General features: G+C 39.9%; 1 protein-coding gene and 1 long non-coding RNA gene across 2 annotated transcripts; both read right to left on the minus strand.

The window, feature by feature from the left end:
- Positions 1 to 173: 173 nt before the first annotated feature.
- On the minus strand, positions 174 to 4,342 carry LOC131343120 (uncharacterized). Its single transcript, XR_009203106.1, has 3 exons — positions 4,108 to 4,342; positions 3,883 to 3,977; positions 174 to 2,102 (listed from the first exon to the last, which is right to left on the minus strand). It is a non-coding gene; the product is annotated as an uncharacterized LOC131343120 (long non-coding RNA).
- A 2,001-nt stretch (positions 4,343 to 6,343) lies between these two features.
- slc6a4b (solute carrier family 6 member 4b) lies at positions 6,344 to 19,844 on the minus strand. The gene is made up of 13 exons (XM_058374542.1): positions 19,532 to 19,844; positions 17,008 to 17,142; positions 16,606 to 16,825; positions 16,048 to 16,186; positions 15,827 to 15,961; positions 15,321 to 15,424; positions 14,516 to 14,643; positions 14,297 to 14,409; positions 14,080 to 14,211; positions 12,109 to 12,208; positions 11,805 to 11,905; positions 9,167 to 9,334; positions 6,344 to 8,989 (listed from the first exon to the last, which is right to left on the minus strand). Exons 1-13 carry the CDS (start codon positions 19,713 to 19,715, stop codon positions 8,909 to 8,911), a joined length of 1,740 nt encoding a protein of 579 aa, XP_058230525.1. The 5' UTR covers positions 19,716 to 19,844; the 3' UTR covers positions 6,344 to 8,908.
- Between the last annotated feature and the right edge of the window lie 110 nt (positions 19,845 to 19,954).

The raw sequence follows: 19,954 nt of genomic DNA on the forward strand, positions 1-19,954 counted from the left end.
GTTAAAGATCATCCATCACATCAGAAGCACACAGAGGTCCAGATACCTCGTTAGAGATGAGCTGACGAGCTTCTAAACATAGCCACATGGATTTGAGCTGCGGGCCCTAATCCAATCAAAAAGACGGCTGCAGGTCTCTTGTGGCGTATAGGAGGACGTGGGGCTGTGAATAGAAATGCAGATTGGATTAGATCAATCAGCCGTCAGGTATCATACATGTGCTACATGATGTCAGCTCTGATGGGGAAACAGGAAGCATGCTGTATGATGACTGAGGCGGACGGCGTTCAGCATTAAGGCTTCAGGGTTAAGCCACGCCTCTCTTTCTAAGATGTCAAGGCCTCTGTATCAGGTTTCATTTTCACATCAGATTATTTGTGAAATCTCTAGAAAGCATAAAACCGAGCAAAGCACCATCACAGGGGGATGTGACATGAGGAACGAGGCTGCGGTTCATTTCTTTTCCACAGATTCATGCAGGATCAGTGATGGTGTAATCACCTGACACGCCCCCTAGATCTGAGATTTCATCAAGTCACTGAGAAGGTGAAGACTTTACATACTTAAAATATGTTTAAAGACATCACTCGTATTACGTCAATGACGTGATATAAATCATCACCAATGATTTCATCCTCAGGTTATTGATATTTGTTGAGTCATGTGTGCTGTCATATTTTTTAGTTAATAAATTTCATTTAATTCTGTGTGACGTTCAAAGTTTCGGATATTTTATTTATAACCTGACCTAACTGATTCTTTTCCAGCACTTTGCCCCAGAATTGTTTCGGGAGCTCCATGTTTATTCAGTTGTGTTCTCCAGCAAACTGGGTTCTCAGGACTGACGGCAGGATCACGTGACACTTCATGTACAAACCGCTGTTTAGATAACTGTGTGATTTCTGGTAATAGCTCCTGAATCCATAAGGGTGTGAATACTTTCACTAATCACAAACTACACGGTTTAATTTTTACAGAAAATGACAACATACTTCTGCTATGGAACACTACAAACTACGGAGAAGTTTTTTTACGCAACACAGAAACGTGAACAGCATGTAAACGCAGGCTTCAGTTCAGCTTTATTGCCCAAATAAAAATACACAAAATCTCACAGAAAATCATATGATAATAAATACATAAAACCAACACTGAGTAGAGAAATAAATAAGATTCAGCATCATTTGAAAGAAACTCGGCGAGTGCAGAAGCCATGAAGCGCCTCGCCTTTTTCCCCCTGATTCAAACACAGGCTCATGTTCGACTCCATATACATTAAACATGATAATGACATCAGGTTGAACAGAATGAGATTACTGCAGTCCATCTGTGAAGCTCTAGCGTCAGAGTTTCCCTGCGCTAACACACCGGCTAAACTCTCATCATGAGATTAGGTTTTCATATCAGTCTACTTCTCTAAGCTTCTATCACCGCTTCTAATGTTACCATCAAACCTTGCATGCAGTGTACCGCTACACATTTAGCAGTCTGTTGCTGTGGAATAAACCAATTCATGCATGGAAACAAGCAAGTTTATATAAACATGCGACTGGCTTCTGCGCTACTGTCAGGATTGTGTGAGGTTTTTCGCTTGCTAGCTAGAAAATTAAACCAGCGTTACCTCCTGTGTGAAACAGTGAGAAGACTTAATGTTAGCAAACACTGTGTGTTACAGCAGCCAGATATATTTAAACATGGAAACATGTCTGGCCAGCAATGAGCTACGCTAAATCTGTAAAGTAAGCTGCACATTTTTAAACACATTCCACATCTGAAGCAACATAAACAAATTTCAATCAGGTGCGTTAGAGCAGGGAAATGACTAAAACACTGTGATCGGAGAACTAAAATCTGAAGAGAAGTCAGAAACGGTTTCCCTGATTTCCCTAATTTCACCAAAAGGAAAGTCCTCAGAACACCAAATTACCCATGATTCTACACTACAGGCTTTTTGTCCACAGGAAAAGCTGAAGGTCAGATGATTCGTCCGTAAACACTGCTCCATCTGAGGCTCTGCTCCTCAAATCCCAGCTCCTCTCTCCATCATCTGCTAAACTTAATATCAACTTAAGAAAGGAAATCAAACTAAGGCAAAAACCAAACTGAAATGGTGTAAAGCACAGTAAGAAAGATCAATGAGTAATTCTGATTAGGAAATATAATTCTAAATTATATTATAAATTATATTACTGTTAAACAGGTGTCAATACTTTTGCTGTGTACACTGTGGGTGTATATATATATATATATATATATATATATATATATATATATACAGGGGTTGGACAATGAAGCCAATTTAGTATTGGAGGTTTTATGGCTAAATTTGACCAGCCTGGTGGCCAATCTTCATTGATTGCCCATTCCACCAGTAAGAGCAGAGTGTGAAGGTTTAATTAGCAGAGTAATAGCACAGTTTTGCTTAAAATATTGCAATGCACACAACATTATGGGAGACATATCAGAGTTCAAAAGAGGACAAATTGTTGGTGCACGTCTCGCTGGCGCATCTGTGACTAAGACAGCAAGTCTTTGTGATGTATCAAGAGCCACGGTATCCAGGGTAATGTCAGCATACCACCAAGTAGGACGAACCACATCCAACAGGAGTAACTGTGGACGCAAGAGGAAGCTGTCTGAAAGGGATGTCCGGGTGCTAACCCGGATTGTATCCAAAAAACATAAAACCACAGCTGCCCAACTCACTGTAGAATTAAATGTGCACCTCAACTCTCCTGTTTCCACCAAAACTGTCCGTCGGGAGCTCCACAGGGTCAATGTACATGGCCAGGCTGCTATAGCCAAACCTTTGGTCACTCGTGCCAATGCCAAACGTCGGTTTCAATGGTGCCAGCAGTGAAAATCTTGGGCTGTGGACAATGTGAAACATGTATTGTTCTCTGATGAGTCCACCTTCACTGTCTTTCCCACATCCGGGAGAGTTACGGTGTGGAGAAGCCCCAAAGAAGCGTACCACCCAGACTGTTGCATGCCCAGAGTGAAGCATGGGGGTGGATCAGTGATGGTTTGGGCTGCAATATCATGGCATTCCCTAGGCCCAATACTTGTGTTAGATGGGCGCGTCACTGCCAAGGACTACCGAACCATTCTGGAGGACCATGTGCACCCAATGGTTCAAACATTGTATCCTGAAGGCGGTGCCATGTATCAGGATGATAATGCACCAATACACACAGCAAGACTGGTGACAGAGTGATTTGATGAACGTGAAAGTGAAGTTGAACATCTCCCATGGCCTGCACAGTCACCAGATCTAAATATTATTGAGCCACTTTGGGGTGTTTTGGAGGAGCGAGTCAGGAAACGTTTTCCTCCACCAGCATCACGTAGTGACCTGGCCACTATTCTGCAAGAAGAATGGCTCAAAATCCCTCTGGCCACTGTGCAGGACTTGTATCTGTCATTCCCAAGACGAACTGATGCTGTATTGGCCGCAAAAGGAGGCCCTACACCATACTAATGAATTATTGTGGTCTAAAACCAGGGGTTTCAGTTTCATTGTCCAACCCCTGTATGTATGTATATATATATATATATATATATATATATATATATATATATATATATATAAAACATTAATGCATATATATAAAACAATAATATACATAAACATATATATAAAACATTAATGCAACAATAATATGATTTATAAACTATTTTATTGATTATATATATATTTTTTAAAGTGTTTTTATTCGTAAACATGTTTAATATGTTGTTGTGAAATTTTGATTTTGTTTATCTTTACTTAAATACATAACTGTATCGTGGATTCGATCTTAAACTATTGCGCATGCGCGGTTCAGCAGCGGGGCATCAGTGAGTATATTATGGACACTTATAGCAAATGTCATAAATTACCTTGGTCAGTCACCGAGCTCTCAGCGGCTTGTACACACACACCGCCATGACCAGCATAGCCACCAGGAGAACGGACAGGACGGTGATGAGCAGCACTGTGAGGTAAAAGAGGAATAAACAGTAGTGTCCACAGCGATAACATCACTAGCCATTTGTTGTACTGTGCCCCATTCGTCATGTCAGCATTCACAACATCTTCACGTCAAATACATTCATAATCCTCACCCAAATTCTGCTTTTGCAGCACCGCATAGGGCCTTTCGTTTGCTATCGTCTCACCAACGAAGACTGAGATGAAGAAAATAAACGAATAAACCCGGAGTCCAGGCATCATTGTGGTCCCAGACAGGTTCAGTCCGTACACATAGGTTCAAACACACACTACTTTACTAAACAGTATGTTAGAATAGTACACATCCAGTGCTAGCGTACTCTGTTCACATACTCTTTAGTAGAGTAGTATGCACTGTGCACGAATCTGAGCGGAGCATCTTCAGGGTCCTAAATCCTGTTGTATTTGTTTCGTTTTAGTCGTTCACTACTAAAAAACAACAATAATAATAATAATAATAATAATAAAGCCGCCATATTGTTCGTATATGAACGTGAGGTGCTAAAGCTAACTGGCTAACTGTATAAAATAAATATCAAACAAACATGGATACAAGTTTATGTGTGATTTTCTTTTAATAAACAATGGAAGCACAGATATGTAAAGACATCAAATGATTCAGGGCTGATAAATGAAGAAAAAGAAAACTCTCTCTCTCTCTCTCTATTTTTTTCTGTCTTTATTTTTACAGTATACGTATCTTTGGAAAATCTCCTCTTCAGCGATTGAATGAATTATGTTAGCGTATTGGTTATTACACGGTCTGAGAAGATTATAAAAGTTTTCACAGGGAATTACTTGTGTAATTCTTCCATTATGTCATTGATCACAGTGATGGTGGTTGAGATGATTCAGTCAGGGAACTGAAAAAAAGTCTGTGTGAACTCTGAAGTTCGATATTAATTATTGGATCCGCTGGAATCTTGAGGATAATGTGTCTCAGAAGCCAAGCGTGCTTTACATATCTAACTTCCCTCCAACTTCATGACTTCTCTTACACTTTGTCTGAAATTGAAATATAGAACAATGTAAATGAGGTTTAAATGGACATGGAGGAGAAAAAGGTGGGTTTGTTGCGTTCCTAGTGCGAGTATTGATTACACATAGGGTTGCAAAATTCTGGGAATTTTTAAGGATGGAATCTTTCCATGGGAATTAACGGGAATATATGGGAATTAACTTTCTTGTGCTCTGTGTAAGCTGTGTGTTTTGCCATTGTAAAAACAAATACACTGATTGAGCAAATATTTAGGTGAGATAATTAAAAAAAACACTGTCTAAAAAATGACCATCCCGTAGAAACTTTCCGGAAATCTGCCGTAAATTTTCCGCTCCTTTGCGACTCTAATTACATAGGAGGCCTTATCATGTAATCAAGCACCAAGCGCTGATAATAAAAGGTCAAAACAACCAGCAATGAGGTGTGTAACACACGTGTTGTGATGACCATTCAGGAAGACACACCCATCTGTGAGATTTATACAGAGATGGTTTATGAATCGATCGGTATTACTACAGACGTCCTCCGGGCAAAATCACTTTACAGACACGTGTCCGGAAATCTTATCCTGTCCAGGTTGTACTCAGGTTTTTCTTTAAATGCTATCATGGAGCATGATGAAATAACATTAACCCACAAAGGAAATAAAGGTTACTGCATGTCAGGCTTATAACGGTAGTTATTAACACCTCTGACCTGAGCAGACGGTTCATGTTCTCAAATTTTGAGCTTCTGGACTACTCATGCTTTTCTCCCTGAAATACTGGCACCCGGTAAGTATCCTAATAAATCCCTGGAGCAGTTTGCTACTCTGCTTTTTGATATAAAGATGTTTTTAGGTTTTTTTTTTAGTTCTCATGGCTCGTTGGGCTGCTTCGGTGAACAGATTTAATCCAAACTTCCACTTGAATCCCATGACACTTGTCACAGAAATGTCTTCAAAAGTAATACACAGACGAGATGTACACAAACAACTGAATAAATTTAATATTTATATAACTGATAATTGAGTCTGTAGTGCCAGGAGTCTGGATTTTTTTACAGTTAAAGTTTGAGAACCACGGATCGACTCCACGGCTGCTTCTGCGCTTCACCCACCTATTCACTGCACTCATTAATAGGAAGTGCATTGAGCTCTCTACCTCTTTTGTTTTCTCCCTCTCGCTCTGAGACCCACCAACGCCACGGAGGCCTTTGATCCATTTGCAAAGTGCTTGAATGTGGAATTAGCATCTTCTCTTTCATATTCCTAGACCCTCATACCTGTGTTTCAGAGCTGTGCTGATTCCATTTCGTGTGGTCTTTAATAAAGCATCTCATTTAAGCGCTTGGCACAATGGCCTCCTCTGATCGTGCATGTGTTCATCGTGTATTGCAAATCAACGTGGTAATTAAAAACCAGCATAAACAGAGCAGGTCTCTATGGAAAACAGGAAAGCAGGAGCTGCTCTCTTAGTTCCTCACATAAGGTGTTACATAACAAAAATACTACCTTCACAGAACACAATAACCCAATCATGTGACTGAAGGATTTTCATCGTAGACCTTTATTGTTACTTCAGACATTTACACAAGCAAGAGTCTCTGTCACAATTTACAATACCGTACACACCAACACGAAGAACGCGTTTCTCACCCCACCGTAACACTCACAGCAATCGGAAATCAAATTTGGTACGTTTTTTTTTTTTTTTCTGGAAAAACAAACAAAGAGAATTACAGGTAAAACTTGGCTATAGGATAAACGCTGCATTCCCAATTTTAACACGTCCTCGTCGACTTCACAGTAACTTCCTCATTCGTTTCCTGGGGTGAATCCTGACACCAGTTAGATGAGGATCACAAGTGCCTGATCTTCATATGAAGCTATGGTATTAATTCTTAACAGTAAACCATTTGCAGTGTTCAGCTTCGGGGTTATCTGTAGTTTATTCTGTGTTCATGACTTGGAGGATATTTACACTGCCTCTGATTAATATGTTGTGGCTACGAACTTCTCGAGATCTATTTTGTGGCTTAAATCATCGCAGCTCATCTATTTTAAAAAGCGGGAGACGATGAAGTCGATTCCATTAAAGCGCTGTGGCCACAGGAACTTAAGTACTGAGATGACTGATAATATTACACTTTAATATCAGAATGATGCATGAAGACACACCAGAGTCACCGGCATAGTGATATAGATACGCCATTAAGAGCTGAGTGAACTTAATGTATGGACCGAGAGAAGATGAAACCACCTTTGTGAGATTTCAGACTTGTGTGCTCTCTCTCTCTCTCTCTCTCTCTCTCTCTTTCTCTCGTATTGTTAGCGAAAGCAAATGAATGTCATCTCAATTTTCCGGCCCTTTTCTGCCAGAACATGAAGTTTGAAATCGTACAACATAATAGTTTGTTCTTGATATTGTAGCTGTAATGAAACAAATACACATCATGTAACTTCATCAAGGAGCCGCTTGTTTTCTAATAAACCTTCTCCAAATTAGATCCAACACGAGGAACGATTCTACGGACCGATCCTGTGGCCCTGGTGGTGCGACTTTTCTTCGCTTCCCTGCTTTAGGATGAAGATGAATGAATGTGACGCTCGTGTACAGTGAGTGTTGATGTGAAGTCGAGGAGTTCGTCTTAAAATCATTACAGTAATGCAGAGAAACCAAAAGCATTTGAAACAGTCTTCATCAACAGTCTTTCTTTCTTTTTTTTTTTTTGAGGCACACGACCGATAGGATATGACAGGAAGTTTTGACGTTGAATAGCGATACAGATGTTCAGGCAGCGTTAAGGCAGCACACACCAGGAACTCTTCACAACACACATCTGGAAAAGTGACCGTGGTTTCTCTTCTCACCGTGAGGTAAACATCGTAGCATTTGCATGTATTTTTTTTTTTTCCCATTCGCGATGTCACTTCCTACCTCGATAATGGCTAAAAAGGACTAAATATTTAACAAAGAATACGAAAACGTCGAACTGGTAATCAGTGCCCCAGCGTAGTTTTTCTCATGGATCGTATTTTTTTTTTTTTTATCAGTTCACTTTCTGTATTTTAAAATATTGCACCAATTTTCTGTTTGCGATCTGATTTGGCTTCTTAAATGATAAAGCTGAAGGAGCAATAAGTAGCATTTTTTTTTTCTTTTCATTTCACATTAAAATAATTTGCTCTGATAAGCCTTCTTTTGAAAAAGTGTATGTTTCAGGCAGCAGTGAGAAAGAGGAATAAGGCAAAAAGCTTGTTACAACAAAGTATAAACTCCTCGGTCCTGAAAACGTAAAGTTTGAGCTCTGACACTGGAGACTCCTTCCATAAATGTTAAATAATCACTTCCTTACAGAAAACTTCACCATCCCAACAATGACTATCGTTCTGTTTTTCAGAAATATGTTTATTATCAGTCTTCCATTTTATGAAGCGTTTGTCATACAGAAACACCATGTCCTCCTCCTTCTGACCAATCAGAATCCAGAATCCCTGCGGTATTCATCACAGACAGTTGTTTCAGTTTGGAGAGATTTGAAAGTATAATCAAGACTTATGTTGTTGTTTTTTTTGTCTATTTTAAAAGAAGCCAATCCGAAAATGGAGTTAATATTTATAAAAATACAATATTGTGATATCTACATACCCTGACAAGTTAGGTAGCTGATATCATCACATAGCGAACTGTAATAGTCAAGAAATCTGCTATAATTCATTAGAATTCAAAGGGGAAAAAAAGACTTTGGAGTAATACTGCAATGGAGTCAGTGTTGTGTGTGAATATGAGCAGCATGGTGAGTATTGCACCTGGAAAGTGGACCAAAAGATGCTACTTATTGCTTCTTTAATCGTGTCTGTGTGTGAGTGTGTGTGTGTTTATTTCAGTGTGTGTGTTTTGACTGTGTGTTTGGATTTGTGTTTGGGGCTGTTTTTAAGGTACCGGAGTCAAACCCAGCGTGTCTGTGTGGATGTCAGGCAACGTTCGTTCGGGCCGCAGGCAAACAGCCAGACGCTGAAAACAGAAACAACAAATGATGTGGAAGAGGTCAGAGGTCACTGAGATAAAAAAAAAGAAGTAAGGAGTAAAATATTCTCACTAATTAGTGAATCAGTTTGATCATAAAGGTGGGATTGACTCAACAGCTTCAGGCCAATCAGAGCGCAGTGATATGAAGTGTAGTGTAATCACCTGTTTGAGCGAGCCGGGCGTCCACACCAGCTTATACACCATGTAGACGGGGATCCAGATGAAAGAGGAGAATCCGATGATGTAACCCACCGTGATGCTCCAGTCGGGGAACTTGTAATCGAACATGACCAAAGGGGCCGGATTCAGCAGAGAGCTGATAATGATGTACTGAACAAGAAAACACACTTAGTTCGTCCAAAATAAGGCGCACACGCCGACGTCAATACTTTTTTTTCAGGAATCAGATCTGAATATTACACTTTTCTTCCAAATGGACACTTGATATTGAATCTTTTCTGCTTTCGCTCAATAAGAACACACTTTTCCTGCTTTTACAGCTCGTGAGTCACAAAAAGCTTGTTAAGAAATGTAAGTGCTAATGATATAAAAACCTTACAGGATTCTGATTCCTGCACTGATAAAAAACATTGGAGTGAGATTGACTCGAGAACAGCAGACTTCTTTTTCTTTTTTTCAGTATGCAAACTAAATTACCAACCACACGCCCTAGTTAGATATTTGTCAGGTTTATGTAAACATTATGTAACCTTACATACACTATTTTGCCAATGGTTTTGGGACACTCCTCCAAATCATTGAATTCAGGTGTTGTTTTTCAGGGGTTGGACTCGGCCCCTTAGTTCCAGTGAAAAGAACTCTTAATGCTTCAGCTTCATACCAAGACATTTTGGACAATTTTATGCTTTATGGGAACAGTTGGGGATGACAGTGCACGGTACAGTGCACAACGCAAGCTCCATAAAGACATGGATGAGTGAGTTTGGTGTGGAGGAACTTGACTGGCCTGCACAGAGTCCTGACCTCAACCCCATAGAACACCTTTGTGATGAATTAGAGTGGAGACTGTGAGCCAGGCCAAAACTGGGACGTCTGCCTTTACATGCACATGAATGTAATATGGAGTTGTCCCGCCCTTTGCAGCTATAACAGCTTCAACTCTTCTGGTCAGGCTTTCCACAAGGTTTAGGAGTGTGTTTATAGGAATTTTTGACCATTCCTTTAGAATAGCATTTGTGAGGTCAGGCACTGATGTTGGATGAGAAGGTCTGGTTCACAGTCTCCGCTCTAATTCATCCCAAAGGTGGTCTATCAGGTTGAGGTCAGGACTCTGTGCAGTTCCTCCACACCAAACTCACTCATCCATGTCTTTATGGACCTTGCTTTGTGCACTGGTGTGCAGTCATGTTGGAACAGGAAGGGGTCATCCCCAAACTGTTCCCACACAGTTGGGAGCATGAAATTGTCCAAAATGTCTTGGTATGCTGAAGCATTAAGAGATCCTTTCACTGGAACTAAGGGGCCGAGCCCAACCCCTGAAAAACAACACCTGGATTCAATTATTTGGAGGGGTGTCAATATAGTGTATTTACAAAACCCCTAAATCATTTTCCCCTCAGCATGCTCCCATGCATGCAAATCTTCCTTTAGTGTGAACTCTGTGGAGTGAGTCAATGTGCCAATACAGTCTGAATTTTATACATACAAACATTGTATTTGAAGCATGGAACTTAATGTAATTTTACTACAGAATGTCACATCTGTACTGTATTTATTAATGCCTTCATTTTAATTTTGGTAGTAGAATTACATCAAACTGAAGTTCTGTGATTCAGTCTCGTTTTTTGCGGATGCAGTCCAGTTTCACCTTCAGATTCAGATGTTTTCATTCATTTCAGTCAGCGAGCATGAGGCAGTTTCAAAATTTGAAATTTCTGTTCAGAATTTATTTATATCTGTAAATCTGCTTCGTGAAGATATCTAGTGAAACAAGAAAAAACTGAATACGTCTACTACCCACAGTGCAGAATTATAGATTTAGACGCAAATTCATGGACTACATTTTCAGTTTGATGTCTTTCAAAACTTTACAAATAAAATTCAGATTGTAGTGGCACATTTCTTTTTTTGAATATGTAAGAAATTTTAAGTTAGACGTAAAAGTCATGAACAAAGCCACTTTTACAGAACTTTACACTATTATTAGTCATCTCTCCTCCCAGCCTCATATTCTCAGAACTTATTTTTATACTTACTCTCAGGATTATTTATCTAATAAAAATGCTTCCTCAGATATTTAAATAAACCCCATGTATTTCCTCTGAGGTGAGAAACAGAAGTTCTGCTTTTCCAAAAAAAATCGTTTATTTTCTACTGACATCAGTGACAAATTTCCGAGGCTTCAAATAATCTCTAACACCTGAGGCAGAGAAGGAGGCAGCGGTTTATCACACGCTCGAGGACAAATAAAAAAGGGATAAGGAGGAGAATGTGCAGGGGTGAATGTCAGCTCTCGCATGCATGATTGTGTTAGCGAGCTGAATGGGATTGACATTTGGCATGCAGAAGTTTCAGAAGTGAGCCAGAGATCAAAAATGGGATTAAAGTGTCTTTAAAGGCTGCAGGGAAGGAAACAGCTGCTACATTTCTAAATGTGAAAATAATAAGCTGGAAACGCGTGACCTTCTGTAGCTGTTAGACTTCTAGAAAGGTTCTCGTTATTTCATTTACAGGCTTCAGATAAATGAATAATGAGGGCAGAATTGAAAATACTACAAACATTAAAATCAGCAAAATATGAGAGCTGAGAAAACACAATAAAATGTGTGTTTTTATTCACCGCTAGAAAAGTCGGGCTGATGGCCACCCAACAAAACCTCCAGAAGATTCCGGGTGTGTATCCCAGCATGGCTTTGACGTCGTTGCTGAATCTATTGATGCCTGAGAGGAAACAAGAACAATGGAGCGCATTAATTGTGTCGTTTTTCTTACATGTGGCTCATTGTTACAGGTTCCAGATGATAATAATATGAAAAGTAATATTATATTGTATAGTTCATTGAAACACACAGTAATGTTGGTGCTAAAAGTTTATCCCTTTATCTCACACTTTATTGTGTTTTCACAGAGAGGTGTTTTCTTACCATAAAACCAGGAGACAGCAGTGGCTTCCAGAAACACAATGGATATTATAGAAAATCCCACTCCAAACTCTTCAAGAAGTTTTACTACATATGCACCGCCCTGCAACGGAAAAAACCTAACACTGTTAACGTCAGGTCATGTTATGAAGCTCTTCAGGTGTGTGGAGAAACTTCTTCATGATGATACATGCAGGCCATTTATCTTTTGAAACTTGATTGACCAGAATAAAGAAAAATGCCCTCAGGTTCAGTCCCTCTGTCAGCAGGGTAGAGTCTGTGCCTGGATAGTTATGAGAGAGAGAGAGAGAGACCCAAAACACTCCACTGCTCACATCTGTTCATCAACCAATTGAGGAAATGTAACGAATAATCCAGAACACTCCTGCATGGCGTTATATTTCAGCATGTTTCCTGAGACAGAGACAATTTCAACAGGGTGAAATTGATTCTTTCAATCTGTTTGGTATTTGGTTTGATTTCACACTGAATTTCAAAGCAAAACGTTCTTGTAACGAACACTTTCACTTGTTGCTCAGAAAATATGTGATAGAAAGAAACGAATCAAGTGTGTGAAGAAATCACAAAAATCACCTGAGCATATGGAGCTGATGATTCGAAAACATTTTGTGTGGCACATCCTGTGTATTTTTTTGTTTTCGGTCATCAGTCTAAATCTCTAGAACATATATGGCATGTTTGTTTTACCACCCTGCAGGTGAGTCGATTCAGAGTCAAATCACTTTCTCATTACAGTTCATTCCCTGCAGGTGAGTCGATTCAGAGTCAAATCACTTTCTCATTACAGTTCATTCCCTGCAGGTGAGTCGATTCAGAGTCAAATCACTTTCTCATTACAGTTCATTCCCTGCAGGTGAGTCGATTCAGAGTCAAATCACTTTCTCATTACAGTTCATTCCCTGCAGGTGAGTCGATTCAGAGTCAAATCACTTTCTCATTACAGTTCATTCCCTGCAGGTGAGTCGATTCAGAGTCAAATCACTTTCTCATTACAGTTCATTCCCTGCAGGTGAGTCGATTCAGAGTCAAATCACTTTCTCATTACAGTTCATTCCCTGCAGGTGAGTCGATTCAGAGTCAAATCACTTTCTCATTACAGTTCATTCCCTGCAGGTGAGTCGGTTCAGAGTCAAATCACTTTCTCATTACAGTTCATTCCCTGCAGGTGAGTCGATTCAGAGTCAAATCACTTTCTCATTACAGTTCATTCCCTGCAGGTGAGTCGGTTCAGAGTCAAATCACTTTCTCATTACAGTTCATTCCCTGCAGGTGAGTCGATTCAGAGTCAAATCACTTTCTCATTACAGTTCATTCCCTGCAGGTGAGTCGATTCAGAGTCAAATCACTTTCTCATTACAGTTCATTCCCTGCAGGTGAGTCGGTTCAGAGTCAAATCACTTTCTCATTACAGTTCATTCCCTGCAGGTGAGTCGGTTCAGAGTCAAATCACTTTCTCATTACAGTTCAATCCCTGCTGGTGAGTCGATTCAGAGTCAAATCACTTTCTCACTACAGTTCATTCCCTGCAGGTGAGTCGATTCAGAGTCAAATCACTTTCTCATTACAGTTCACTCCCTGCAGGTGAGTCGATTCAGAGTCAAATCACTTTCTCATTACAGTTGGGGAAGAACATGGCAGGGTTTGAATTAAGTGGACTGATCAGAGCTTTTGCAGGTTTGTGAAAGTTCTCTAAGAAAAACTGTCTGAGGTCCTGTGCATTAATGGAGCCTCAAATGAATAAAAATGCCGGATTCCTTTAAATCTGTGCAACGTGCTTTCACAAATACAACATTTAGCTGGCGTAGTGGTTTGAATATTATAATATAATATAATATAATATAATATAATATAATATAATATAATATAATATAATATAATATAATATAATATAATATAATATAATATAATATAATGAATATTATAATATAATTCAAAGCGCTGTGAGAAACTCACTTTAGTCAGAGTGCTCAGAGATCCCAAAAAGCACACGGTCACCAGACCCAGAACAAACACCTCCCTCCTGTGGGACAGAAAGTCTGGGTACTCATCCATCACCGCAGTAATGATGGCTTCCAGACCTCCAAACTGCACACACACACACACACGGATTACATACAAATGCTGCATACAGCTATATTAAAAAAATGTGTGTGTGTGTGTATAGACACACCGTGCTGTCCAATCCTAGTGTGATCATCATCGCAAAAAAGATGATGGCAAAAAACGTGGAGCCCATCATGTTGGCAATGGCTTCTGGGTAAGTGATGAACAGAAGACTCGGGCCTTTAATGTGTAAAAGTTAACATTTAACATTTAAAATCTGACCAGAATAAGAAACTTTGGGAGACTTTGTGCTTATGATGCCTGACTGAACTGAGTGTGTTCTTACCCTTGTTTCTGGCTACATCTTCCACGTTAACGTGTCTCTGCTCGGCCATGTAGCCCAGAACAGTAAAAATCACAAAACCAGACATGAAGCTGGTCAGGCAGTTGACCAAACTCGTCACAATGGCATCTCTGATGAAAGACAAAGAGACAGAAGATGATGTAGAGCGTTCATTCTAACATCCATCTTAAGAATTGTGTGAAGTTCCTGCACTGAGAAACTGCTGTAGTGAGGTTTAGGACGAGACCAAAGGGAAGGAGTTTATATAAAAGGCCGGAGATCCGCGGGAGTAAGGAAGCAGATCAGGGAGATTTAATAGACGCTGGTGTCATTAACATTAGACCAATTTAAGATGCAGACACTCGGCTGTGCAGATCTTTATATACAGCACTCTATACATCTGGATCAGTTCATCAGCTTTAATTAGAACCATCTCCTAATCTATCTCAACCTCAGCCAGACACCATAACACACACACACACACACTTGCAGAGCTTTTCATTTTGATCCACTATCTCCATTTCAACACTTTCATCTCATTTTACTTAGGTAAAAAGGGACAAAGGATTTTATATCATCAGATAAAAAAGAAAAAAATCTGCTCTAGCTCTCATGGTCACTTCACTTTTTTGGAATACTGAACATATTATATCTTTGTAGCAGTTTGTATCAACAAACATGACTGAAACGAAGCTGCAGGAATGTGTTGCAGAATAGGTGGTGTGTGTGGTGTGTGTGTGTGTGTATGTGTGTGTGTGTGTGTGTGTGTGTGTCATATGAGACAGCGTGAGGAATTTGTTTTTGGTACCTGTAGCAGTTGTTGTTGAAGGAGTTGTAGCTGGATAGAGCGAGCAGAACACCAAACCCTGGGCCGAGAGAGAAGAAGATCTGAGCTGCTGCATCCACCCAGACCTGCACACACACACAAATTTTCACATATTTAAAGGTAAATATCCGGTGGAAAAAAGTAACAGTACTGATAAAAGTGTTTGTGTGTGTGTGTGTGTGTGTGTGAGAGAGAGAGAGAGAGAGAGAGAGAGAGAGAGAGCTTTGTGTTCACAAAGCAAATGTGAACCAATTATGCATCTGATTAGTGCTGCGCTTTATTCACAAACCTCATCTGCATTTTCCTGCAGCAGGAAACACAGCCATCTTTAAAAATCTGACTGAATGTGATATGATCAGTAAATTTATCAAATAAACTTCACCTAAATACAGCAGTGACGGTTTTATCATGTTCTTATGACTCATGGTTTTGTGGTGTTATTCTCAGTGGCTGAAGTGTGTGTGTGTGTAAGAAAGAGAGAGACTCACACTCGTGTCCCTTAGTTTCTCCCATTTGGGCTGCAGGTAGAAGACGACGCCCCTCCAGGCTCCAGGTAATGTTGCTCCTCGAATTAACAAAATCAACAAGACTGCGTAGGGAAGAGTGGCTGTGACCCAAACCACCTGAGGGAGAGAGAAATGTGTTGTGTCACAGTGATGGTGCAGTTATCATTTAAAACTGCTTTGTGCATGTGTATGCATGTGCGCACCTTGCCTGATGTTTTGACTCCTTTCCACAGGCTGAAGTAGACGACAGTGAAGATGAGGAAGAGGCAGAGCATCAGCTGCCAGCGGATCACACCCACTTTCTCCAAACCCTCCGACTCGTGCAGCTCCAACACGTTCCTCCTGCTCACACAGAACCGGCGCTCACTCATCTACAACATCTACACCTCCATTCTCTCCTCCATCACATCTTTCTCTGTTTAGACCGAGAGCTGCACTTAACGTAAGTGAGAAGAGGAACTGCCTCATTTCTCAGACACAACAAATCTGATGTTACTATAAACGGATAAAAAGTGTGGCGTGTCGTTCTTTAATGAACAGGGAATTTTAAGAATTGTGTCATTAGAGAAATGAAACACTTGGGGTTGTCTGTTCTAGAAAAGTAGTCATCTTCAGAGGGGTTAATACAAGTCAGTTTCATCACATCCTCTTTTCCTTATTAATAAGGTTTTCATTTTGCTCTATTAGGAATGAGGATCTTTGAGTTTCACCTCCACTCTTGCATACCTTCTTCTCATTCTTTGCCACTTACATGCACTTACGTGTAAAACTCCTCGGCCGGTGAGCGGGAGTAGTTGGTCCACGTCACGTTGTCCTTGCCAAAGTAGTTGGTGCAGTTTTCCGTGTTCCATGCATTGTCGCAGTTTGTCCATGGCAGAGTGCTGCTGAACGACGAGTAGAAGTAGAACAACGCCCACGCGATGATGGTGTTGTAGTAGAAGGAGACATACAACGCGATGATGCAGATGGAGAAACCGATGCCTGAAAAAAACAAAAAAGAAGGACTTGAGCCAGGACTCCAGCATGACTTTAGCTGGACTGTGTGTGTATTTGCTCATCTCAGTGATCTGTGACTTTACTTTATTACACTCTTACACAGCTACTGGTCATTATACTTGTCATGTTTGGCTTTGTTGTATAATGAAGCATGAACAGTTCAGTACCTTTGAATATTGGGCAAATGTGTTTCCAGATGGAGATGGCACCTGTGCGGTGGAATTGACCCAGAGCCAGCTCCATGTAGAAGAGTGGGACTCCTCCAAATATAGCCATTAGGGTGTAGGGGATGAGAAAGGCTCCTACAAATGACAAAAGAGGATTATTCTCAGGTGGTACTTTATATCAGCCGTACCAATCCCAAGCCACATGTCGATGATATATTGTGTTACTGTTATTGTGATATATGGGCTCTTTGATATTGAGTTAAGGCCATGGAGGAGCCAGCATCCATGGTCGTGGGGGAGGAGATTCTTGCTCAGCACTTGTTCAAACACTTTCTTATTCTGGTTAGTCTTCCATATTATTAAAATTCTTAGGTGGCAATGAGGTCTTAACAAGCTTCTTCTGAGCAGCCTCATTAGAGCAAGACAGCATCACACTCCCTTTGTAGCACCTCCAGTGTTCTCTTCAAGTAGCTGGTAGAATTGCTGCTATATTCAAACTGGGGCAATGACTGACACAGTAGGTTTATACCATCTCAGTTTACATACAGCCAAGGAGCTGATCCTACTTGCAGACATACTGTATGGTTAACCCTAGAATGATACTTACAGACTTTCAGGTCTAAACCAACTTACGGCTGAATGGTGCAACTCTGCATCTCAGTCTCATCTCAGCATTATGGTGGTAACTGAGGACACATGCAGTGCTCTCTAGTGCCCTGATGCCTGATTGTGGTCTGCAAAATCCCAAGGCCTCAATGAGCTCAAATTCTTTTTCAAACTGCTTTTTTCTGAAGGTCCAGAGGGTTAATGCATGGTAAATAAATTGTTTGAAATCTTCAGCTATCCCTCATTTGCATAGTAATTTAACATGCAACAGCAGAAAAAAGGCAAGTTTCACATTGTAGGAGTTAATACAGGAGACTCCCAGTGCAAGCTGTACGGACCCATGCACGATGGAGTTTACTCCATCAATCTGCTAAAACACTGGACTATCAGCTGTGGCTAATTTGCAGGTGGAGCTCAGACCCATGCTCTTTATCTGCCAGTAGCAGGAACTGTCTATATTGATAGATCAGTAATGGGATGTGTACAGGAGTCATTATAGGTCAGTAGTCCTACCTAATTTCTAAGTCCTGCTGACAAGCAACTGAGGAGGAAGTAGGAGTAAAGGTCAGTCAACCCAAACAAATTGATGATGTTCTGGAAACACTTTACAAGTGGTAGATTTAGGCAAGTGTGGACAAAATTAAGGTGATTTTGTGACAGGTTTATATTGCTGTTTATAAATCTTTATACCATATAGCAGAGAATGAAGGTTACATGTCACAAGAGATTAGAGATCAGAGCATCCCATAATATATATTATTTAAAACTCTCTCCTGATGAACATGGTTCATTGTTACTGTCTCTGTTTGTGGATTAAGGATTTGAAAATACGGTCAAGACCAACATCACGACATCATACAAATGAAATGTCTTCTGTCTAAGGTCCTCTCTCTCACTCTCTCTCTCTTTCATCAGAAAGTAAGGAAGAAGCTGATCTATCAACCAAGATGATATAGCTATAAAAATATAAACCATAAATAGAAGCGGATAATCTTAAATAGAAGCATATAATTTATTGATTTCTTTCCTCCCCAAATATGATTGGTTATATGATTAAAGGTAGGAATTGTATTCTCTCTCTCTCTCTCTCTCTCTCTCTCTCTCTCTCTCTCTAGTACAAGGATAGCAATTTTGATTTTAGCTATGCTGTCTTTTTTAACACTTAACATTTAACTAACCATATAATTAAACCACTTATCGATGATTACTTTACTTTTTCATATTTATTTATAGATTTATTTGTCATTTTTCTTTACCTTAACATTATAAATCGAAATATACAAATTTTAACCACATTAAAGAGCCATAAAGAGCTGAATTTTATATCCATTGAATTTATTTAAACAATCATATTTTGTTTTATCGAGTATTTATTGTTTAAAAATGGCCAAATAATGAAATTATTCTGATTTCTCATTTAAAGTCTTATTTAAAAATAATAATAATAAAAAACAACAACTGTTAATGGCCGTTAATAATATTGTGTCTGATAAAATATAAAACTAATTCAGATCTAGACACAGTTTTATTTTTTATTTTTTTTTAAAACCTTCCCCATTCAGCACCCTGGACAGAGGCAGCGCTTCTCCGTTCATCTCGCTCTTTTTTCTCTTTTTCCTTTTAGCGTTAAATATGAACAAAATACATTATTAAAAAAAAAGTTATAGCAACACAAACCGAAGCGTGGTTATAATATTAATGATCTGACTCGTAAACATTAATAACATTTATACTTCTGCATAACTTATAAAGGCATTTTAAAGGTAACTGTTTAAATAGATTTAAAGGCGTGCACAAATTCTACCAAATGACAAATATGATTTTATTTATTTGCTAAACATTTTTCTCTTTCTTCTCTTTCTGGTAAAATGATACAATGCAAACAAACAAACAAACAAACAAACAAAAAGTTCTTTACCTCCGCCGTTTTGGTAGCAGATGTAAGGAAATCGCCAGACGTTCCCCAGGTCCACAGCAAAACCGATCACCGACAGAAGAAAGTCCATTTTTTTGCCCCATCTGTCCCGGGACTCCGTCTGCAGCATCACCGGAACCTGAACCAGCCCGGGGTTCGCGTTCACCGACAACTCGTGATGGTGCATGTCGATGTGGAAAAGAAAAGACCTCCGAGAAACTCCTGGAGTTCAGAGTAAACTTGTGCAACAGTGACAACAGGTGAGGTTCAGGTTCAACGAGGAGGAAGAGTCATGCTGCGGGTTGGAGCGCGTGAGGTAAAGTGACCCATGCTGGGTGAAACGCACACCTCTCTCTCTTTCTCTCTCTCTCTCTCTCTCTCTCTCACACACACACACACGCGCGCGCGCGCGCGCGCCCGAGCGGG

The sequence above is a fragment of the Hemibagrus wyckioides genome, linkage group LG22 (assembly GCF_019097595.1).
Source record: "Hemibagrus wyckioides isolate EC202008001 linkage group LG22, SWU_Hwy_1.0, whole genome shotgun sequence".
In the NCBI taxonomy this organism is placed as follows: domain Eukaryota; kingdom Metazoa; phylum Chordata; class Actinopteri; order Siluriformes; family Bagridae; genus Hemibagrus; species Hemibagrus wyckioides.